General features: G+C 45.9%; 1 protein-coding gene across 1 annotated transcript in view; it reads right to left on the bottom strand.

Annotated features, from left to right (window-relative positions):
• The window catches only part of GAN (gigaxonin), a 241,000-nt gene that overhangs the window by 117,127 nt on the left and 98,680 nt on the right, over window positions 1–25,193 (bottom strand). Inside the window, exon 5 of the mRNA XM_069216942.1 lies at window positions 4,605–4,726. Within this exon, the coding sequence (XP_069073043.1) occupies window positions 4,605–4,726 (122 nt within the window). The remainder of the gene's footprint in view (window positions 1–4,604; window positions 4,727–25,193) is intronic.

The raw sequence follows: 25,193 nt of genomic DNA, 5'->3' as shown, positions 1-25,193 counted from the left end.
GACTCTAAAATGATAAACCCTGCCACCATTCATAATCTTTTTAATCTCTTGCATGGTTCCAACTTTTGTTTCTATAGCTGAGGGAAATTATGTTTTATGGGCCTTATTTGTAATATTGTAACAGACCTGCCAGCCTTAAAAATGCGTAATGCAATATGTCCTCTAGGGGCTAAATATATTGTTACGCTGCATTACTTTCATCCGTTTTTCCATGGGGTATGCCCTATAGGGGCTAACAATATGGTTACATGACCATGTTTCTTACAAATTATATTTTTTCTATGGTGTTTTAAGCATTATAGTCTAATGCCAAAAGTTTATGTCTGATGAAGGTTTATATGATATTTTTATGTTTTAATAATCTCTCCTTATTACAATTATGACCACGATTCAAGCCAATTTAACATCCTTATTACACTATGACTGTTTGAACACTCAATATGTTTAGATGACCCTTCTAGTTTATTTTTCCTCTGTGGCTGTCTTGTGTCTTTTTTTAGGGGAAATGTGTTAGCCAGCCAGCAACTCTGATGGTGGAGTGGTGAAAGTAGTATTCTATTGGAATTAGCATGGCAGATTTGAATTAGGATGCTAAACAGCAACATTTTCATTTTTTGCTGCAGGCACAGGAAGAAAGGAAATGGAAGTGCTTAAGTTATATGCAGGGCCACTGGAATTATATGGCAGGAAAAGACTAAATTATGAGGCAGGGTTGACTAATTTATGTGGCAAGAGAAATCCAGTTATTAATTTACAATGCCAATAGCTCTAACTCAAGAAAATGCAAGACCTACTGCATTGCAAATGCTTGTTTTTCCATGGACTGTTGGCAATTAGGCCCAATTTCTTCAAAAAACGTTCTGGGAGAACCTTTAAGTGGCCAGTCTCACTTTGTGCAATATGGGAACAGTAGCTGCACTTAACCACATTTAATGTTTCACGCCTTTGTGAATTGCCTTTAGGTTGACTCCCAACGTTATTGTGAGCAGGACTAACACAGGCAATTTACCTAAAAGGGTAGTGTAGGAAAGTGCCTCTTGACACAGTCACACACCCCACACACACACATTTTGCCTGGTTTTGGTGCAATTTTGACTGAAAGTTCACTGGGTCCCAAACAGGTCCCCAGTGCCAGACCTCTTTCCTCCAAAACCATACAGTAGATTTTCCCAATTAGCAAATCTTTAGCTACCAATGTCCGTCCCTGGTAAAAGGTACCCTTGGTATCTAGGGCATGGGCACTAAAGGAAGGCCCCTTAGGGCTGCAGCAGGAATTGTGCCACCCGCAGGGACCCTCTCACTAAGTGCACACAGTGCTGCTTTCGAAGGCTGCGTATCTTGATGTAGAACTAAAATAAAAATATGACATGGCACTCACCCTGTGTTCCCTGTCCCCTTTACACTGCATTCAATATATGTAAGTCACTGCTCTAGCAGGCCTTCCAGCCCTAAAGGCAGGGTGCATTATATTACATGTGAGGGCATACCAGCATGAGCAGATATGCTGCTGCTATGTCTTTGTTGATTTTCAGACATAGTAAGTGAACGGGAAAGCCATTTTAAGTACATGTGTTAGACACTGGTAGTTACGAGCTCCCCAGTTACATCATGGCTTCATTGAAGATAGGTAAGTTTATCTCACTCTCTACCTCTCACTGAAGCCAGTGATGGATTTATTAATAGATGCACTCAGAGGTCACCTTAGAGGTGCCCCCCTGAAAACCTACCAACTACTTCCGTGGACACTGATGATCAAAACTAGTGCAGCCACTTTAGACAGACTTATGACCACCTGAGATGACAGCCAAAATGCTTGAGGGCTCAGAACAAAGGCCTGTTCTCTGCAGAGTTGCTAACGCCACATCCAGGCAGGATGGACATTCCAGGGTGGGGAGCTTCAAAAGGCCTTACCCTCTTTGTAATGCGACCCAGGCCTCTTCAAATGGTACAGAATGCTGACCCCCAGTTCCGGACCCCACTTTTTTGGCGGCAGGACTGGCAGAATAATTAGGCAAATTAGGAGGTGTGACCATTTCATGCCAGACCAATCCCTAAGGTGGACGAGCTGAAGCGGACACTACCTTTTAAATTCCTACAACTTGTTTGGAAGGAATATAGGCCACTAGAGTTAGGGTTATGCCCACGTCCCACTTGAAGAGGTCATAAAAAGGGTGTAGTCACCCTAAAAGTGAGTGTCACATTTGATACCACCTGGCACTCCCTGTAATGCCAGTAAATTCAGTATTTAGGTGGCACCCCTGCACCCTAGAACTCAGATTCATAAGGACCTAAGAAGAGCCGGACACTACAGAGATGCACCAGCAGAGAAGACTACGGACCCCAACTGACTTGGCCCCAGCCCTACAGGCCTGTCTGCAGCCCTTGACAATCCTGTGCCAAAAAACAACCTGTCCTGTAGCCCAGCGACGTCCAAAGCTTTGGGAGGACTGCCTGCCTATGGAAAAGATCAAGATCTCCCGAGAACAGCAGACCTGTTTAAGAAGAAACCAACTTTAAAAGAAAAGAACTCTGCTCTGAGGAACAGCGAAACCGCCTCCGGACCCACCTCTGCACCTGATGCCCTTCGAACAAATCCAAGTGGCCCACCGGTCCTGTGAAGGTTCCCCAGCGATTCTGAGGCCACAGTCAGCTGACCTTTCCAGACTCTGCCTCAAAGCCTGCAGTCTCAAACCGAAAACTACCCCTAACCGCAACCTGCCTGGGAAGCTGTTCCTGATACCAAAGAACGCCTCTGCACTCAATGCCCCTGGACCTTGGGGAGCTGGAACTGTGTGCGTCCTTACCTCCCCTAGCACCAGACCTTACCTGGGCAGCTGTGGGTTTTCTCCATTCAGCCTCCAGGAATGAGCTTGAAGTCTTTTTCCAAAACTGATCTACCCCACTGATTAAAATTTGGCGCCCGATGCTGTGTTGGCACTCTGCACCCGGCTGCTCCTGTGCTGCTGAGGGTGTATGTTTGGTACTGCCTTGTGGCCCCCCCCTTATACTTACCTCAGCCCCAGGAGATCAACCAATGACACCACTTTACTCACCTGTGAGCAGCACATCTTCGCTCACCCCCCAGTCTCCATTAGTTAATATTGGGCACCTGACTCCGAATTTGACATTTGCACCCAGCTGCCCCTGTGGGTGAACTTTTGGTACTAATTTGAACCTTGCCTGGTTTTGACCTAAAACCCCAGAGACCGGATTTGTAAGCTGTGAACTTACCTGCAAAACTGCTTTCTTGTTTTCCTCCCATAAGTTAAATTGCACTATATGCTGATTTTTGGAACTGCAAAGTATTTATGCTTGAAAATCTACTTACCCGATTACAAAGTTCTTCGAAACATATATAAGAAGAAATTTAATTTTTCTAAATTGGTCTCGGATATATTCTTTGAGTCTGTCTGATTATTGCCTCTGTGAGTACAACAAATGTTGAATCCATTGTTTTGTTTTTTTACCCACACGCCACCCCAGATTGAACCCAGCCATATGCAAATCAGTCTTGACCATGTTCCACATGGTAACAAACTGCAAGGCCAGGCCCTCCCTGGACTGGAAACAAGCATACTTGGACCATTTTTGTGTTATCACACCTCATCAGCCAGGCTAGCTTGAAACCCAAATGGTGCAGTGAGCACAGGACCCATGTCTGGGCATACCCTTCCCACTTAAGGTGACAAAAGCAAACAGAACAGACAATGGACGGAATGCTGAACAATGCAAACATTCACACCCAGTCACAAAGATCGGAGTATAATCCATTGTTTTTTTTCCCCACTACACCACCCCAGTTTGGACCCAGCAATATGAATATCAGTCTTTACCCATCTTCCCCCATGGGAACAGTCCAGCCGTAACTGCCAGGCCTTCCTTGGACCGAAAGCAAGCATCCTGGGACCGGTTTCGAGTATCACCCCTTATCAGTAAGGCTAGCTTGAATCCAGTGGTGCAGTGAGTACAGGACCCACATGGGCATACCCTTCATACTTGAGGTGACAAAAGCAAAAAGAACAGATGATGCGCGGAATGCTGAACAATGCAAACATTCGTCCCAGTCACAAAGATCTGGGTTTAATCCATTGTTTTTTTGCCCGCCATGCCACCCTAGTTTGGAGAGGGTTGGAAGCATGATCATGTTTAATATATCCTCAGAAAACACAAGAGAGTTCTGCACACCCCTTGATCTAAAATTACAGCAAAAGCTTCTCAAATTGTATTAAATGCAGCAATTTACTAGTCTGTCTCGCTTCTGAGTTTAAAGGACATACAAGAAGATAAATATTGCACTGCGTCAAGATGTTCACTGATTCTAAGAAAACAGGAGCCCCGCCCCCCCGTGACAAGCAGCACTTTCAGATCCACACTAACCTGAGAAGACATACTGCGGTGACAAACAAGTTTGAGCTATTAAATTAGATTTCATTTTTTGTAAACATTTAATTTAAAAAACATGGCCATGGGAAAGAGAGACTACATGCGATTTCCAAAAGGACCTAAATGGGTTTGATCTCAGCTTTACAACATTTAAAAGCAATCCAGCTAGCACAAATATAATAACATCACAACATTGTGTAACAATGGTATTCAGTAGACACCTGCTGATAAAACTCCATGGTTAATCCTGGGGCAGCTCATCGGTGCTAGCTCAATCCAGAGCTGCCTATTTCGATCATAAAGGGGACACATGCACCGCACTACAGCGGTTGGGTCACGGGAACTGAAATAAGGAAACAGACAAGAACATTTTGAGTCTTTTAAATATAAAAATGTAGTATTAACTATTAAACTTACAGTACATACATAAGGTACAAGTAGCAGAAGATAAGACGTTCATCCAGAACATGAAGACATAGGGCAACAGATGAAGGAAGGTACATTGACAGTCTGAGACAACAATAAGTACATAGTTCATCTTATATTATTTTAAGTCTGTAGAGAACACTCAGACAATACTGATTTCAATTAAATACATGGGTCACTCTTCAGGTCATATAGTAGCAGGGTTGAGCTGTGTGCACAGGGCAGCCTTGGAAGGTGTGGACACTTCCAAGGATCTAGGGAGCAAGTTTCAAAGAAAGGGTGAAATGAGGGAGAGGGATCTGCAACTGCTAGTCACAGTGGTGCTCTGTGATCATGATTTGATACAGGGATTAAGATTTGGGATGGCTGCTAGATATACATATGGACACCTTTTGAAAAATACAAAGACGCAAGACTGGGTGCAGAAAAACAGGCGATTGTGTAGGAAGATTTAGTGGCATGTGAATCAGTCAGTTTGATGCTTAGAGGGGAAGGTGGCTAAGTTGTGCTCAAGTTTGAATGAGGTGAGTAGCAAAGATGGAAACTTTTAAGAACCAGAGTGGAAGGGAGACTTGAGAGAAGACTGCATTGTTAATAAACTATGCTGAATACTAGAGCATCTGAGAGGAGTTTGGTTCTATAGAAACTTCATGTAGGACCAATACTGAGGAGGGTTAGTCACTGACATAACTGGGAAGAGACGCCGGTTTAGTTCTCAAAAGATGAGCACCCTGTCCTGTTGAAAAGTATCAGGACATTAAAAAAGAAGGGAGAATTGAATCAGAAAGAATATTTTACATTATTGGTATTTGTACAAAGCACTGTCTGTTAATAAACGTGCAAAAGGAGATGATGGTTGGGCAACTGATGAGAAGTTTGTGTTCAGGGGTTGGATTGAATTAGCAAAGGAGTAGAAAGGGACCAAATGACATGTCCTAGAACCAAAAAAGAAAAACAACTGTTATCCAGGTGCCATGTTCTATAACAAGTAAGGCCAGAAAATGCAAAAATTAGCAAGGAGTATTTGCTGGTGGTAAACAAAAGCACTTTCTCAGTGGAGTGGTTCTTCATGCAGAAACATTGATGCAGACCGTTAAGTCTTATGTATGATGAACGGGAAAGTGCAGAGAAAAATGCAACTACATGGGGGGTACAGATGCCAAAAGAAGGTTTCAAGTAAGAGGATGATGACAACAGATAGCAGATTTGAAGCAACAGGGAAAGTACATAGTTGAACAAGCACATAAGGTTAGAGAGAATTAATGGAAATATATTTTATGGTTAAAGAAGAAAAGAGGCCAACGAAAAGTAGTTAAGTGGATGCCAGAAGAAATAGCTAATTAGACTATGAGTCCAGATTAAGTGGTGGATGTAGGAAGCAGAAAAGACTTAATTGTGGTGAGATACGCAATTTAATAGAAGATTTCATAGATGGCGGTGATGACTCAGGATTGAGGGGAGCGAGCTAGCTGTAGAATGATGGAGTGGGGTGAGGAGTAATCGGAAGCTAAGTCAAGGGGGAAGATAGTTTATTTATTTATGAATGAATGACAGATTTCTACCAAGAGCGCTATGCTTAATAACATTGCGGTATACTAAGTCACTGAAAGCAGAATGGCTACTAACAAAATGGGATAAGGTTAATGGGACTACTGATGTATACAGCAGAGCACTAGAAGTACATTTCACATTCTCCCTGTGAATCTATTAAATATCAACAGCAATAAAAAATTGTACTAGAGAATAATTCAGATGTAAATATATGTTGCGTCACTGTAGCGCCCTCAGTCTCAATGGATAGAAACATGAAAGTTCCAACTGTATGCAACAGTATAAATGTGAGACGTAAATATTCTGAAAATGTGTCTCTATGCGCACTAGATCATGAGATAGCTTACCCACTGCCATAAGCTATAAGAGACTGTAGCACCATCATGCTTTCAAACATATATACATTTGGATATTTAGACGTTATCACCAGATATGTGCAAAGGAGTTCACCATAGTGGCGTATCTTCAACATATATCAAGAGGCTGCAGGAAAGATTTATATATCCACTGATATGGGCGGTACTACAGAAAAAATATTTTATAGGCTGAGTTCCTGTATGGGATGTGTCTGGAGGTTTGTGGGATAATATCTCTGAAATCCACTTCAGCATTTTACACAATGACCTGATATGCAGAGAATGACTAGCTATCCTGACAGCCCCACACGACTGCTAGTGTGCTCCTGTGATGCATTTTTTGTATATCTGAGATCAGTCCTGTGGAACTGTCATACTGCCTCAAATGCTGTCAATGGCCTGGTGGCTGCTTTCATATAAGGTGGAAACAGGCACCAATGACATTGATGTATGTATTTGAGTATGTCTTGCTCTGTAAAGATGAAGTCTCCCTTAAATTCCCAAAAGCATTGGAATTCACCTTGTATGGAGACAGCACTCTGTACCCTCCTGTTCCGCACCATACTAAAAGGTAATCTCTCAATGCGGATTTAAAAGAATGGACCACAGTGAATTATTTTATTAGAGCAGGCAATCATGCCTTGCTGGTCACGCAAGCCCAGACCTCTAGAACCTTTATTCCAGTCTGGTTAAGTAAGCATTTCCTTGTCTATGCCTCTTCTCCAAACAGGCTAGATGCCTTGACCTCCTTCCCAACACTGCTCTGTTCATCAGTAGCCATTTCTTTTCCATTTATAAAACTGCCCAGCTAAATCATTTCCTTTGCACTTCTATTAATTCCAGTTTTTTAACAATACCCAGTAAACTCTGGCAGGGATACAACAACTAATGTGTCACATTCATTTTTCATTTTTAGAACTCGGATGCACCTCCACCAAGATATAAAGAAGGACAATAACCTTTTCCAATGTTCCAATATTTGGTGCTGTAATTTGGATCAGTTAGAAACAAATTTATTCCGTGGGTGCAGCCCTAAATGTGTGCAAACTGTACATGCCTTGTTTGTGAATGGGAATGATACACTGGGCTCAAAGTTCTCTGTGATGGGCACCCATTCAAAAAGAAGACTATGCTATTGGGGGAGGGGTTAGTTATTCAATGTTTAACACTTACCTTTTAGGAATGTCACATGAAAGGAAAATGTCACTTACCCAGTGTACATCTGTTTGTGGCATTAGTCGCTGCAGATTCACATGCTGTGCATAGTCCGCCATCTGGTGTTGGGTCGGAGTGTTACAAATTGTTTTTCTTCGAAGAAGTCTTTTCGAGTCACGAGACCGAGGGACTCCTCCCACTTCGGTTCCATTGCGCATGGGCGTCGACTCCATCTTAGATTGTTTTCCCCGCAGAGGGTGAGGTAGGAGTTGTGTATGCTAATAATAGTGCCCATGCAATGGAATAAATACGTATGTACAAAATGAAGGTTTAATGTAATATATTTACAAATGTACAAATGTTCAAGATCTACTTCTAAACGGCTACAGGCTCCCGGGGAGGAGGGTGGGCGCATGTGAATCTGCAGCGACTAATGCCACGAACAGATGTACACTGGGTAAGTGACATTTTCCGTTCGGTGGCATGTGTAGCTGCAGATACACATTCTGTGCATAGACTAGTAAGAAGTTATCTCCCCAAAAGCGGTGGTTCAGCCTGTAGGAGTGGAAGTAGTTTGAAATAAAGTTCTTAGTACGGCTTGACCTACTGTGGCCTGTTGTGCAGATAACACATCTACACAGTAGTGTTTAGTAAATGTATGAGGCGTAGACCATGTTGCTGCCTTACATATTTCGGTCATTGGAATATTTCCTAGAAAGGCCATAGTAGCACCTTTCTTTCTGGTTGAGTGTGCCTTTGGTGTAATAGGCAGTTCTCTCTTTGCTTTAAGATAGCAGGTTTGGATGCACTTTACTATCCATCTGGCGATACCTTGTTTTGAAATTGGATTTCCTGTATGAGGTTTTTGGAAGGCAATAAATAGTTGTTTTGTCTTCCTAATTTCTTTTGTCCTGTCAATGTTGTACATTAGCGCTCTCTTGATGTCTAATGTATGTAGTGCTCTTTCAGCTATTGAATCTGGCTGTGGGAAGAACACTGGTAATTCCACTGTTTGGTTTAAGTGGAACGGTGAGATAACCTTTGGTAAGAATTTTGGATTTGTTCTTAGAACGACCTTATTTTTGTGTATTTGAATAAATGGTTCTTGTATGGTAAACGCCTGTATTTCACTTACTCTTCTTAGAGATGTGATGGCAATGAGAAATGCTACTTTCCACGTTAAGTATTGCATTTCACAAGAATGCATGGGTTCGACAGGTGGACCCATGAGCCTTGTCAAGACAATGTTGAGGTTCCATGAAGGAACAGGTGGTGTCCTTGGTGGTATAATTCTCTTTAGGCCCTCCATAAACGCTTTAATGACAGGTATTCTAAATAGGGAAGTTGAATGAGTAATCTGCAGGTAAGCAGATATTGCTGCGAGATGTATTTTTATGGAAGAGAAAGCTAGATTTGATTTTTGTAAATGTAGTAAATATCCTACTACATCTTTTGGAGATGCATGCAATGGTTGGACTTGATTATTATGGCAGTAACAAACAAATCTTTTCCATTTACTTGCATAGCAGTGTCTAGTGGATGGTCTTCTAGCTTGTTTTATGACCTCCATACACTCTTGTGTGAGGTTCAAGTGTCCAAATTCTAGGATTTCAGGAGCCAAATTGCTAGATTCAGCAATGCTGGGTTTGGATGCCTGATCTGTTGTTTGTGTTGTGTTAACAGATCTGGCCTGTTGGGTAGTTTGACATGAGGTACTACTGACAGGTCTAGTAGTGTGGTATACCAAGGTTGTCTTGCCCATGTTGGTGCTATTAGTATGAGTTTGAGTTTGTTTTGACTCAATCTGTTTACTAGATATGGAAGGAGAGGGGGAAAAGCGTACGCAAATATCCCTGACCAATTCATCCATAGAGCATTGCCTTGAGATTGCCGGTGTGGGTACCTGGATGCGAAGTTTTGGCATTTTGCGTTTTCTTTTGTTGCAAATAGATCTATTTGAGGTGTTCCCCAAATTTGCAAGTAAGTGTTCAGGATTTGGGGGTGAATTTCCCATTCGTGGACCTGTTGGTGATCCCGAGAGAGATTGTCTGCTAGCTGGTTCTGGATCCCTGGAATAAACTGTGCTATTAGGCGAATGTGGTTGTGAATTGCCCAATGCCATATTTTTTGTGTTAGGAGACACAACTGTGTCGAGTGTGTTCCCCCCTGTTTGTTTAAATAATACATTGTCGTCATGTTGTCTGTTTTGACAAGAATGTATTTGTGGGTTATCATTGGTTGGAATGCTTTCAAGGCTAGAAATACTGCTAACAATTCTAGGTGATTTATATGAAACTTTCTTTGATGTACGTCCCATTGTCCTTGGATGCTGTGTTGATTGAGTTGTGCTCCCCACCCTGTCATGGAAGCATCTGTTGTTATCACGTATTGTGGCACTGGGTCTTGGAAAGGCCGCCCTTTGTTTAAATTTGTACTGTTCCACCATAGAAGCGAGATGTATGTTTGGCGGTCTATCAACACCAGATCTAGAAGTTGACCCTGTGCATGTGACCATTGTGATGCTAGGCACTGTTGTAAGGGCCGCATGTGCAATCTTGCGTTTGGGACAATGGCTATGCATGAGGACATCATGCCTATGAGTTTTAATACCATCTTTGCGTGTATCTTTGGTGTTGGATACATAGCTTGTATCACCTTGTGAAAATGTTGAACCCTTTGTGGATCCCTTTTGTTGTGTTGATTGTCGCTCCTAAGTATTGCTGTGTTTGACACGGCAAAAGGTGTGACTTTGCATAGTTGATGGAGAAACTCAGTTTGTAAAGGGTTTGTATAACATAATCTGTGTGGTGTGAACACTTTGTTAGCGAGTTGGTTTTGATTAACCAATCGTCTAGGTACGGGAACACGTGTATTTGCTGCCTCCTGATGTGTGCAGCTACTACTGCTAGACATTTTGTAAAGACTCTTGGTGCTGTTGTTATTCCGAATGGCAACACTTTGAATTGGTAATGTATTCCTTTGAATACGAACCTTAGGTATTTCCGGTGCGAGGGATGTATCGGTATATGGAAATACGCGTCTTTTAGATCTAACGTTGTCATGTAGTCTTGCTGTTTCAGTAGTGGTATTACGTCTTGTAACGTGACCATGTGAAAGTGGTCTGATTTGATGTAGGTGTTTAGTGTTCTGAGATCTAATATTGGTCCTTTTCGGTATTAGAAAGTACAGTGAGTAAACTCCTGTGTTCTTTTGTGTTTTTGGTACTAATTCTATTGCGTCTTTTTGCAGTAATGCTTGAACTTCTAGTCCTAGAAGGTCTATATGCTGTTTTGACATATTGTGTGTTTTCGGTGGGACGTTTGGAGGGAGTTGGAGAAATTCTATGCAATAACCATGTTGGATAATTGCTAAGACCCAAGTGTCTGTTGTTATTTCCTCCCATGATTTGTGGAACTGGCTTAGTCTTCCCCCCACTGGTGTTGTGTGAAGGGGTTGTGTGACTTGTGAGTCACTGTTTATTTTGAGGGGTTTTGGGACCCTGAAACTTTCCCCGGTTTCTTGGGAATTGGCCCCCTCTGTATTGGCCTCGCAAGCCACCCCTTTGATATTGTCCCTGGTAGGTAGGTGGTCTTGTTTGTGAGGTGCTGGCTTCTGTGGCTTGACCTCGAAACCCTCCTCTGAAAGTTGTTTTGCGAAATGTGCCAAATGTGCCTCTGCCCTGCGGGGAATAGAGTGCGCCCATGGCTTTGGCTGTGTCAGTGTCCTTCTTTAATTTTTCAATTGCAGTGTCCACTTCTGGGCCAAACAATTGCTGTTCATTGAACGGCATATTGAGCACTGCCTGTTGTATCTCAGGTTTGAAGCCAGATGTGCGCAGCCATGCGTGCCTCCTTATTGTCACAGCAGTATTTATTGTTCTTGCAGCTGTATCTGCTGCATCCATAGAAGAACGTATTTGGTTGTTGGAGATATTTTGCCCCTCTTCAACCACTTGTTTCGCTCGTTTCTGGAATTCTTTGGGGAGGTGCTCGCTGAGATGTTGCATCTCGTCCCAATGGGCCCTGTCGTATCGCGCTAGGAGTGCTTGCGAGTTGGCGATGCGTCACTGATTTGCAGCTTGTGCTGCAACCCTTTTCCCAGCTGCATCAAACTTGCGGCTCTCCTTGTCCGGAGGTGGTGCGTCGCCTGATGTCTGCGAGTTGGCTCTTTTACGAGCTGCTCCTACGACTACTGAATCTGGTGTCAGTTGTGATGTAATAAAAGCAGGGTCTGTGGGCGGTGCCTTGTATTTTTTCTCCACCCTTGGAGTTATTGCTCTGCTTTTAACAGGCTCCTTGAAAATCTGTTTAGCGTGCCTTAGCATTCCCGGGAGCATGGGAAGGCTTTGATAATGGCTGTGGATGGAGGACAGGGTGTTAAAGAGGAAGTCATCCTCAATAGGCTCTGAATGTAGAGATACATTATGAAATTTGGCTGCCCTAGCTACCACCTGTGCATGTGCTGTACTGTCCTCAGGTGGTGAGGGTTTAGTTGGGTACGACTCCGGACTATTGTCCGATACTGGAGCATCATAGAGGTCCCATGCTGCCTGATCATCCTGGCTCATGGTGGTATGAGCTGGTGATTGTGGTGGAGTCTGTGCCGGTGATACATGAGTTGACTGTGGTGGAGAGGGTGGTGGAGTTGCCCTCTTTACCACCTTTGCTTGTGGTGGCTTGTCTTGTTGCTGGAAGTCAAGTTTCCTTTTCCTTCTGATTGGGGGAAGAGTGCTGATTTTCCCTGTACCCCTTTGGATAAAGATCCGCTGTTGCGTGTGATTTACCTCTGTAGTTTGTAATTCCTCCTCAAATCTGTGTCTTTTTAGTTGGGAGGACAGTGATTGTTCCTCTGAGTAGGAACTGGTTTTTGGTTCGGTTGCCGGGTGTTTTGGCACCGAAACCGTGTCTTTAGTTGTTTTCGGCTCCGACAAGATCTTTCTCTTTTTCGGTGTCTTGGCCTCTCGGTGCCGGCCATCTTCGGTGCCGCTATCTCTGTGCCGAGCAGCTTCGGTGCCGCTGTCTCTGTGTCGAGTAGCTTCGGTGCCGCTATCTCGGTGTCGAGCCTTTTCTGCACCACTCTCTCGGTCCCGAGAGTGTTGCGTGCCTGTGTCTCGACCTGAGTCGGATGACTTCGGCACCAGCTCGCCCTTTTTCGGTGCCGATGGACGGTCACCTACTTTATGGGTTATGCCATGGCCTGTTGGCAGTGGCGTCCCCTGGGCTTTGTCTGTTTTCTCGTGTGATCTTTCTTTCGATGTCTTACTCACGGTTGGTTGCTCGTCGATGTCGAATTCTTCAGAATCCGATTCGCGGATGGAGAAAGTTTCTTCTTCTTCCTCCTCCTCGAACCCTTGTTGTCCTGTCGGCGTGGAAGCCATCTGCAACCTCCTGGCTCTTCGGTCCCTGAGCGTTTTTCTCGACCGAAACACGCGACAGGCCTCACACGACTCTTCCTTGTGCTCGGGGGACAGGCACAAGTTACAGACCAAATGTTGGTCTGTATAAGGATATTTACTGTGGCATTTAGGACGGAATCGGAACGGGGTCCGTTCCATCAGTCTCGATGTTGCACGCGGTCGGGCCGACCAGGCCCCGACGGGGGATCGAAAATACCCCGAAGGGTTACCGGAGCTCTTGAAGGCTCTGTGTCGATTTGCCCTAACTATCCCGATACCGAACGAAACAATACCGACGAATTTTCCGTTGATTCTGACTAACTTTCCGACCCGAAACACGGAGCGAAAAGGAACACGTCCGAACCCGATGGCGGAAAAAAAACAATCTAAGATGGAGTCGACGCCCATGCGCAATGGAACCGAAGTGGGAGGAGTCCCTCGGTCTCGTGACTCGAAAAGACTTCTTCGAAGAAAAACAACTTGTAACACTCCGACCCAACACCAGACAGCGGACTATGCACAACATGTGTATCTGCAGCTACACATGCCACCGAACCAGGAAATTTCGTCGGGGTCCTGCTGGTCTGTCCAAATATTAACATTTCTCAAAGCTATAAAATACTGATTTCCCCTAAGTAAATTCAGTAAAAAGTCCCCAAAACATTCCTTGCAGTCTATAAACTCAAACCTCACTCCAAGTGATTATGGTGGTCAAATATAACATCCCACTCCGAACTTAAACTGGCCTTGAAAATATAAGGGCAATCTAACTATTATTTATAATAATCAGTCCAAATAATTTCCACAATTACAGAATTATGGTCAGGGAGGTTGGAATTAATCTCAAATTACAAAAGAAAGTTTAAATTCTTGTTCTGCAGAAGGCTGCAACAGTCACAGTAATGCAAGTCTGCAAATCTACGATTTATGTGTCCAACCTGTAATTGCTTGCCTGCCCTACTAGTGGAACATGATAATACATTCTCAACTCAGCAGTTCAAAGATCACATGAAACTACAGCCTTCCCTAGTCGAAAACCTAGATTTGCTTGACACCATAAGGGACTTTGTTGACCATGCTTCTGCCCAGAAGAATGCAGGAAGTCAGATCACGCTCCGGCTTAAAAACAGTTCAATTCCCACTGCTCTCTAGACCCACGCTAGAGGATGACTGTTCAGAACTCGCCCAACCACACGGAAATTTGTCCCACAGCTGATGGGAGGTGTTGTTTTATTAGCTCCCCATGTCCGCTAAAGTAGCAGTGGTTCCTTCCTATTTCATCGGATTATCTTCCAACTTAAAATATTTGCAAGGATCTTAGAAAGCCTGCTCAATCCCATATCACAGTAGGGTAGAACACCTTACTAAATAGCACTAGAAGCTTGAGAGTTTACACAATGAAGTAAAAGCCCACCTCTTCTCTGGGTAACTGACCTCACCTCTTTCCCGAGAACACTTCAGTTTTGAATCCACCAGCCTCTTCCTCCTCAGATATCTTTTCTACATGCATATGTACTGTTCCCCATTATGATACACAAAGTTAAGTTAAGTACTGTTACCTTTTTAAAAATGCTATAACATGCCTCTGCTAAAACAAAAACCCTGTGATCTGTGTAATGCTTCTTTTGGCCAGAGTCTGGTACGCCCCGGGATCATTTGAGGCCCCCCAGTTTGAAGACCTCTGCCGTAGAGGGTGAACAGATAAAGACAAAAATATACCTTTACAAAACAGGTTACCTTTTAATGGTGTGCGTATTGAAGTATTAGGAAAACAGGAACAAACAACTAAAAACAAAGAAAAAAAAAACCTCACGTTTGGCACATCTTTTTAGTCGTACTACTGCCGTTTAGGTAATATGTTAAAGTCGTGAATCTACACCCGTGGATAACAGAAATTGTATACCCGCAGATTTAGGATTTCCTTTCAGAATCGTGCACAGTGAATTTACACATCTTTCCCGTCATCTTACTGACAGAAGAGCTAAAAACTCACTTCAGAATTGAATAGCGCACCTATGAAGTAAACTATTGTAATACTAGCATACTCTGCAGTAGAGGCTCGGCCAAATGGAAACTAACAGCCACTTGTATGTCTTTCTAAAATGAAAAGCAGCGTAAAGGGTAACAAGGGCCGTTTCGGACATTCCTTTGCTTGTTCTGTGCACTAGGAGCACAGTCAACAACAAAAGCTTGAAGCTGACCACTTTCATGTTACACTAAATCAATTACAAATCAAAGTGATTTCTAGAACAGCATCTGGCAGTGCCCTAAACCCGAGTCAGCAGTTGGTTTCTTAAAAGATGTCTGCTTAGCATCGGCCATGTTTAACTGATGTTTTAACAACGCATCAGAACACTGGTTAACAAGGCACCAGGCCACTGCATAGTAAACATTGTAAATTATTTAAAGTAGTGTATATTTTCAGACAAACCATAAATTGAATTTGCCAGGAATATCACTGCAGTTGCATTCGAGGATTTTACAGAAACCCTCTATCCAACAAATGTGAATGAAAAGCGTTTTCACAGCAAACGCTCTTGGAAAACAGAGAGTTGGCAGCCACTTTTCGGTGGATGTTTCAACACGTTTTTTATGTTCTAGTATGTTGTACAAGAGTTTTTAAAAAACAAAGCCTTATGGGCAACTGTTTATGGATGATTCATTCATGCAACACCCACATTCTGGATTCAGGAACTGGGTGTACCAGGCACATGGCCTATTTAAAGGGCTCCCAGTGAATTAGAGTGAAGAAGCACTGCAGCCTGTAAATTCCTTCTTTTTTGTCTGCAATTTACACGGGAAAGACATGCCAAAATTACGTGCGATTAAACAGCCCGATGTACAAAGCCATTTAGATGTCACAAATCTTGTGATTCGCTTAATCAGAGGTTTCGTACCACTAAATGACTTTTTTTTGTTTGACTACTAAATACATTTTGCGATTTGGTAACAGGATAATGAATCGCATAACAGGCTTTTAGATTCAATCTATTTTTATTGCAAAGGGTATTTCTGGCTGGTCTGGAGTTGAGGGGATTTCGCATCAATTGTTGCTTTTTGACGAGCACAGTGATGCACAGTGGCCAATATTGCTTCATACAACCTGGTTTCTGTATGTGAACACCGCATTGGATATGTGGAACATTTTCCCATGCTCCATTACTATCTGTCAATCAATCCTAACTAGGAAAAGGAATAATGACAAATTAGTAAAACTGTCTTTACCAAGCACATGCATTTGGGAGGGCCTATAACAAACTGCAGTTTTGAGAATTAACCTATTAAGTGGGTTTTCTGCATCTCTCCAACCCAGAACCAAGAGTGACTCCAAGGGCCAGCTGACTGCTCTCCTGATTCCAGTCTCAGGGACATAAGACTTTCAACCAACCTACCTCTACATCTGGATGCTGCCATCTGCAAGTCTGACCTGCCAAGTGATGCCACCCAAATCCTGGACTACTGGAAGTGGGCTTAAGTTGTTTGTTGCAGCTGAAATGACACTTTGCCGCGGCTGCGTGGATTGGAACCAGCACACCGCTCCTGTTACGTGGATTGAAACCAACGCATCGGCCCCTCCCTTCTTAATGGCTGGCGCTGCGCGTCGCGGGTGAGCGACCTCTGACCTGTTTTTGGTCTAGAGCTCTCCCCCCACGTCCGCAGCACCATCTTGCTGTCTCGTGCCCCTGACCCCCACCCACGCTGCTGCTAGCGTGTTCGAGGCCCTCCTCCACCCGCAGGCATCCTCCTGCGCCTCATCCCTGGTGTCTAGTGGGCTCTGGGAAGCTTCGCTAGACCCGTGTGCTCTCTGCCGCTTTTCGCCGTATCTCTAAGTGTTTTTCTACTTTTCAGCACCTTGCCTCCTTGCGCTCTCGCCCCCATTTGTGCCCCTTCTGATTGCTGTATTCCGATTGTATTTTGTGCCATTTACAGTATTTTGTGACTGTTTTTGACTTGTGCCTTACTTTTGTCATTTTGTGCCATGTTTTTCCTGGTTTTCGCCCCTTAGGCGCTCCCCCTTGCCGCTGCCTCCCTGCGGCCCGCCGCCCTCACGCCCCCATTCGCTGCTCCCTCCCGCCTCCCAGCTGCTCCTTCCTCCCCCCTCCCCCTCCCCTCTTAATGGCTTGCGCTGTGCGTCTGCGCCGGAGGCGCACCAGGGGCGAGCCCGTCCGCGCTTGGACCGCGCCCAGCGCCACCCCCCTGGTCCGCACGCCCCCCGCACCACCAGCCTTCGCTACTCGGCTAGCGAACTCCTCGCCCTTAACCCTGGCTCCTCCACAGCCTGCTTCCAGGCCACTCCGAAGCACACCAAAGGACCCTTCTCCTGCCGCACCTGCAACTTCACCTGTAACAGAACAAGGAAGCCTGCAACAACCATCTCCAACCAACTCCACTGCATCCTCATCAACACATGCTCCGCACGAAAGCACGCCATCGAGCTCTGGGACCTGCTCGACACCACTGGCCCAGACGTAGCCTTCCTGACCGAAACCTGGTGGAACGACTCCTCGGCCCCAGACATCGCCATCACCATCCCTGACAGCTACAAGATCACCAGAAGAGATCGCACCAACGGAATCGGTGGAGGAATAGCCATCATCCACAAATCCACCCTCAAGATCCACACCCACACGGACGACACCCTCAAGACAGCTGAACACCTTCACTTCCAGATCCACACGGACCCCAACACCACCCTCAGAGGAACTCTCATATACCGACCTCCAGGACCAAGAGCCCCCTTCAGTGACACCATTTCCGACCTCGCAAGCACCCACGCCCTCGCCTCAACGGACTACATCCTCCTTGGAGACCTCAACTTCCACCTGGAGAACAACAACGACGCCAACACCGCATCTCTGACCACCAACCTCTCCAACCTCGGACTCAGACAACTGGTCAACACACCCACATCGCCGGTCACACCCTAGACCCACTCTTCACTGCAAGCAACCGCATCTCCTTCAGCCACACCACTGAACTCCACTGGACCGACCACCACTGCGTCCACTTCACATTCAAGAAAAACATCGAACACCACCGCACCCCACTACCACCGCACCGCCGCTGGGGCAAAGTCACCGAGGGCCAACTAACCAGCACCCTCACCAAGAACCCACCGACCGACCCTACCGACCCGGACTCCGCCGCCATCAACCTCCAACAGTGGATCCTCAACTGCGCCAACAGCCTCGCACCACTCAAGAGGCCCACCGTCAACCAAGAAAAGAAAAAAGCAGCCTGGTTCACAGACGAACTGATCACCTCCAAACGCACCTGCCAGAAACTTAAGAAAAAATGGCTTCTCGAGCGCACACCCGACAGCCTGGCAACCCACAAGGAAGCCACCCGCAAGCACCACCAACTTATCCGACTCGCCAAACGCTCCCACTTCACAGAACGCCTAAACAACAACGCACACGACAGCAAGGAGCTCTTCTGCATTGTGAAGGAGCTCTCCAACCCCAGCGCCAATGACGTCCCACCATCCCAGAAACTCTGCGACGCACTCTCCACCTTCTTTTACCAGAAAATCGCCACCATCCACGACAGCCTCGACACCACACCCCTGCCAGACCCCACCCCAGACAACTCCTCCTACGCCGACCGCCTCACCACCTGGACCCACGTAGATGACGCCGAAACCCGAAAGACCATGAACTCCATCCACTCAGGATCCCCCTCAGACCCCTGCCCTCACCACGTCTACAACAAAGCCGACTCCACCATCGCCCCCCAACTTCGTAAGATCATCAACCTATCCTTCGATACTGCGACCTTTCCGGACAGCTGGAAGCACGCCGATATCCAAGTCCTCCTCAAGAAACACAAGGCTGACCTCAACGACCTCAAAAACTTCCGCCCGATCTCCCTCCTCCCCTTCTCAGCGAAGGTCATCGAGAAGATCGTCAACGCCCAGCTCACCCACTACCTCGAAGACAACTCCATCCTAGACCCCTCCCAATCCGGATTCAGACGCAATCACAGCACCGAGACTGCACTCCTCGCCGCCACAGATGACATCAGACAGCAAATGGACAACGGCGAAACTTCAGCCCTCATCCTCCTAGACCTATCCACTGCCTTCGATACGGTCTGCCACCGCACCTTTCTAACTCGTCTCCACGAAGCCGGAATACAAGACAAAGCCCTCAACTGGATCTCCTCTTTCCTCTCTGGCAGAACCCAGAGAGTCCGACTCTCACCCTTCCGCTCCGAAGCCACCAACCTCATCTGCGGCGTCCCCCAAGGCTCCTCGCTAAGCCCAACGCTGTTCAACGTCTACATGGCACCCCTTGCACAACTGGCCCGTCAGCACAACCTCAGCATCCTCTCCTACGCCGACGACACCCAGCTCATCCTCTCCCTTACTAAAGATTCACACACCGCCAAAGCCAACCTCCACGAGGGATTGAAATCCATCGCCGAGTGGATGAGAAACAGCCGTCTGAAATTAAACTCCGATAAGACGGAAGTCCTCATCCTCGGACGCTCCCCCTCGGCCTGGGACGACTCCTGGTGGCCCACCGCGCTGGGACCTCCACCTACTCCAGCCAACCATGCACGCAACCTCGGCTTCATCCTCGACTGCGCCCTCACCATGTCCAAACAGGTCAACGCAGTCTCCTCCTCCAACACCCTCCGCATGCTCCGTAGAATCTACAAGTGGATCCCGACAGAAACCAGAAAAACGGTGACCCAGGCCCTCGTCAGTAGCAGACTTGACTACGGCAACGCACTCTACACAGGCATCCCAGCAAAAGACATCCAACGACTCCAACGCATCCAGAACGCATCCGCCCGCCTGATCCTCGACATACCCCGCCGATGCCACATCTCCCACCACCTGAAGGACCTCCACTGGCTCCCCGTGGACAAGAGGATCACCTTTAAACTTCTCACCCATGCGCACAAAGCACTACACAACGCCGGACCCGCTTACCTGAACAACAGACTCAACTTCTACGTCCCCTCCCGCCAACTCCGCTCTGCCAACCTCTCCCTCGCCATCGTTCCCCGAATCTAAACGCAAGACCTCCGGCGGCAGATTCTTCTCCTACCTTGCCGCCAAGACCTGGAACTCCCTCCCAACCTCCCTGCGCCAGACCCAGGACCTCCTCACCTTCAGGAGACTCCTCAAGACCTGGCTCTTCGACCGATAGCAGCTGCCCCCCCACCCCTCAGCGCCTTGAAACCCTAACGGGTACATAGCGCGCTTTATAAATTTAATGATTGATTGATTGCGTGGATCAGAGTTGACGCATCACCTCTCCAGCGCAGACTGACCTCAGCGCATCACCTTCGGAACCACCACATCTCGGACCCGATGCACTGCCACTGTTGCGGGGAGAAAATCCATGCATCTTCGCTAGTGCGTGGGAAAGTGACGCATTGCCTTCTCTATGGGGATTGACACAGACACATTGCTTCAACCTGCTTTCCGCATCTTCAACGTCAATACACCCAGGATTAAGGTACTTATGTTCAGCAAGCCCCATGGGGTCTCTGTAGCCGGCCCACGCTGCATTTTGGTCGTCCAGAACTTTTGACTTTGTCCCAGTCTAGAATGACCAGATATCCCTGGTTGGCGCTTCTTGTTTCTAAGTGCTATTTTACGGTTCATTCTTTAAAATTTCATATGTCAAGTTCTACTTATTGGATATCTGTTGCTTTGGTCTTGTTTTATGTACTAAATTAAGTTCTATTTTTCTAACCAGGCATGGTATCTTTTTGTGTGGTGTTAACTGTTTTACTGTTTGAAGTGTTGCACAAATACTTTACATATTGCCTCTTAAATGAAGCCTGACTGCTCTGTGCCAAGCTACAAGAGGGTCAGCACAGGTTCATTTAGGCTGTGTTTGGGACGTACCCCTGACTAGGATTGTGTTTACTGCTTAGCCAGGGCTCACACCGTAGTCAGCCAGTAACTCAATTTCTAAAAGACATCTTTACATAAAGCAAGGCTGATACAAACTACGGACACTTGTCTTTAAAGTTGCCCAGGCTTATCTCCGGACCATCTCTCTACCACACTAAATGTCTATAAACCTATCCTGAGTCACCCAAATGGTCTTTTGCTTCAAACAGATTTCAGTCTTTCTACTTACAGGGCTTCCTCCACTTGAACTTGCTTCCTTCTCACATTAGAGCAAGCCCATCAATTTAGGAGTTTAATCAGGCCCCAAGGAATAATTCCTGGCACTGGAAGTCAAAGGGTGATTTTTGTCTCTCCTAGCCCTGAAACAATGTACTTTGAATATTTCTGTCATTATTTGTTTGTCTCTCATTAGCTTTGTCTGCATATGCAGTGAAGACAAACACATGAAGGCACATGTAAACACACACTGGTAAAGCCAATAGGTCTCGCCTATGCAAGAGCTATTGGCTTTGCCAATGTGTTTTAGCCATGCTGTACACCAGCGTGGATAATGTTCAGAATGACTAAAACTTAGTGGCATAAAGGAGAGTGGCATGGAGTATAGCGGAGTGGAATGGTGAAGAGTGGAGTAGAGAGTCTCAGAGAGAAATGGCAAAGAGTGGAGTAGAGTGTTATGGAATGGCCGAGAGTGTCGTGAATTGGAGTGGCATAGATGGAATCCCATAGAGTGGCAGGGAGTAGAGAGGACTGATGTAGAGTGTTGCAGGGTAGAGTGTTGCAGGGTAGAGTGTGGTAGAGTGCAGTGGCACGAATTTAGCAGGGTACAGTGCAGCGGTGCAGAGCAGTGGAGCAGAGCAGGATGGTGCATAGTAGAGTGCAGTGACGCAGACCAGAGTGCAGTGGTGTGGAGTAGAGTGTCAGAGTAAAGTGGCGCAGTGTAGAGAGGCGCAGAGCCTAGTGATGCAGAGGGCAGTGGCACAGAGTGAAAAGTAGAGTTGAGTGCCATAGAGTGCAGTGGTCTAGAATAGCACAGAGTGATGCAAAGTAGAGGATAGTGCTATGGCTTAGAGTGCAGTGACACAAAGTGGAGAAGCGTACAGTTGAGTAGCCTACAGTGGAGAAGCGCAGAGTGGAGTGGTGTTGAGCTCAGTGATGCAGAGTGCAGTGTTGCTGAGTAGTGTGTCAGAGTGCAGTGGTTTAGAGTGGAGTGGCACAGAGTAAAGTGATGCAGAGTAGGGTGCAGTAACAGTGTGCAGTTGTGTAGCGTGCAGTGGTAAAGAGCAGCATGGCATAGAGTGCAGTGGTGTAGAGAAGATTTCTTCAGAGTAGAGTGAAGTGGCGCGGAGTAGAGTGGTGCAGGGTACAGTGCAGCTGTATAGCGTGACAGTTTAAATTGGTGTATAGTGCAGTGGTGCAGAGTAGCTTAGAGTGGTGCACAGCGAACTGGAGTAGAGTGCAAGGGCATAGAGTTGAGTGTTATAGAGTAAAGCGCATTGGCAAAGTGCAGTGGCGCAGAGTGGAGTTGTGCAGAGTAGACAGGTGTGGCCTAGACTAGAGTGGTGTGGTGTGGTGTGCAGTGGCGAAGAGTGGACTGGCATAGAGAAGAGCAGTACAGGGTAGAGAGGCATAGCGTGAAGTGGCGTACAGTGTAGTGGCGTACAGTGTAGTGGCGTGGAGTGGTGCACAGTAGAGTTGAGTGGTGTAGAGTTCATGATGTTGTAGCACACTGCCATTACAGACTACGCATTTTCAATTGAAATGACTTTTACTTAAAAAGACAGCAATATCACATAGAGCAATGATGGTAAACCCCCAGGGGTGTAAGGTACAAACTAGTGGGCTCATACAAGAGACTGACAGGTTATTTGCAGGAGTTTTATAGGGGAATTCATAACTACGAATATACAGAGTTACAGGACTTTATGAGAGACTGCCCCCGCAGAACACTGAATAGTACAAAAGCATTTGAACTGAAGGCAAATTTAACAGAAGAAGAGGTAGGAACAGCAACTGCACAATTACAATATGAGAAAACCCTGGGTCCTAACGGGCTGCCAGTGATAGTCTCAACATATGACTGTGAAGGTTGTACTTCTCCTCTATAAGATGTTCCTTAAGGCATATGATGGAGGAGAACTGCCGAGGAATATATGGACGGCGACAGTAGTCACTATTTTAAAGCCTGGGAATCCAGCAGATAGCTGAGACTCTTATAAGCCCATATCATCAGCGAATGTGGAGGCTGAAGTATTTGCAAAGGCACTGGCAAATAGATTGAGGCGCGTAATACTATAGCCTTAGAACCCGCCGTAGCGGGCTCTACCGGCTATTAAAGGCCCGCTCCCCGCGTTAAATGCCCGAGCCGAAGGCGAGGGCATTTAACAAGGGAGAGGGACTTTAATAGCCGGTAGAGCCCGCTACGGCGGGTTCTAAGGCTATTAGAACATTCTGCCACACAAGGCAGAATGTTCTATTAAAAAAAAAAAAAAGGTTCACGGAGCCTGAGGGGATTAAAATCCCCTCGGGCTCCGTGAGGCTTTGTTCACAGCTGTTGCTGTGAACAAAGAAAACATTGGAATGTTGGCGCTGCGGGCTTTTACCGGCCAGTAAAAGGCTGAAGTTTCGCCGTTGTCCATTCAATGGAGCCCCCAGCATTCCAATGTTCTAATATATTTTAGTCACCCTCAACCAAAACGGGTTTATGCCACATTGCTCTAACCGGTTCAGTCTTAAAAGATTGTATAATTATATGGCGGCAGCTGCAGGGTTGCAGCTGCTGTTGGAAGTGGCTTCCTTAGAAGCTCATAAAGCATTTGATTTAGTGGAGTGGCCCTATATTTTCTTAATACTGGCAAAAATGGGCTATGGACCGAAAATGGATCCAGTTATTATATACTGCACCTCAGGCAAGAGTGAAAATGAATGGAGTTCTCTCAAATATATTCCAGATAGAGAGGGTAACACGTCAGGGATGCCCCCTCTCATCGCTACTGTTTATAATAACAATAGAACTATTGGTGGAATGGGTGAGACGTGATGCACAAATTGGAGGCTGGAGGTGGGACTCATCATGGGAAGCAACATCTCAAAACAAAATAAAATTCAAGCCAGATTCAAGCTAGCCTGGCTGAAGAGGGGCGATACCCCGAAACCGGTCCCAGGATGCTTGTTTCTGGTCCAGGGAGGACCTGGCCTGGCAGTTCAGGCTGGACTGTTCCCATGGGGAACAGGGTCAAGACTGATTTGCATATGGCTGGGTCTAAACTGGAATGGCATGGTGAGCAAAAAAACTGATGGATTAAACCCAGATCTGTGACTGGGTGTGAATGTTTGATTTGGTCTGCATTCCGTCCATCAACTGTTCTTTTTGCAATCATCATGGGAAGAGCAGATTATCCTCGTATGCAGATAATATGTTGCTATATTTGGAAGCCCCAGAAAATACCTTGCACAGGATTAGGGACATATTTGAGCTATTCCGGAAATACTCTGGATTGCATATTAATTGAGAGGAATCCTTAATTTTCCCAATGTGTACCTCGAATGCGGAGCAGACTCACGCTGCAGCTGTCAATTGAAAGGTCACACTTTAAATACTTGGGAATTTAAATATCAAAGTCTGCAAGTGTCCATTATGAAGAGAATCTTGCTCCCTTGTAACGGAATTTAGAGAAGGATGTAAAATACTTGGTGGGGGGGGGGTGTTCTGCCCCTCTCCCAGCTAGGAGGAGCGGCAGTATTCAAAATGATGGTGCTCCCTATATTCCCTTACAGACTACCTAAACTTTTTTTCCATGAGGTAGACACACTATTGTGGACTCTTCTCTGGCAAGAGGTACCCCAAAAATAGCACTCACTACCTTACAATGCACCACATATGACTGAGGGATAGCTCGTCCTAATAGTAAATGATACTACGAAGCAGCACATATAGTTATAATTAATGATTCGGTGGGTCAACAGTGCAAAAGCCCAAAGTTTCGAATGAATAGGGAAATGATGGGAGAGAAGGATTACCTACATGTTCTCTATTGGGGAGAGGAGGGGAAAT

This window comes from Pleurodeles waltl, chromosome 12 (assembly GCF_031143425.1).
Source record: "Pleurodeles waltl isolate 20211129_DDA chromosome 12, aPleWal1.hap1.20221129, whole genome shotgun sequence".
NCBI classification, from domain to species: Eukaryota; Metazoa; Chordata; class Amphibia; order Caudata; family Salamandridae; genus Pleurodeles; species Pleurodeles waltl.
This window is presented reverse-complemented; position numbering and strand designations above follow the sequence as displayed.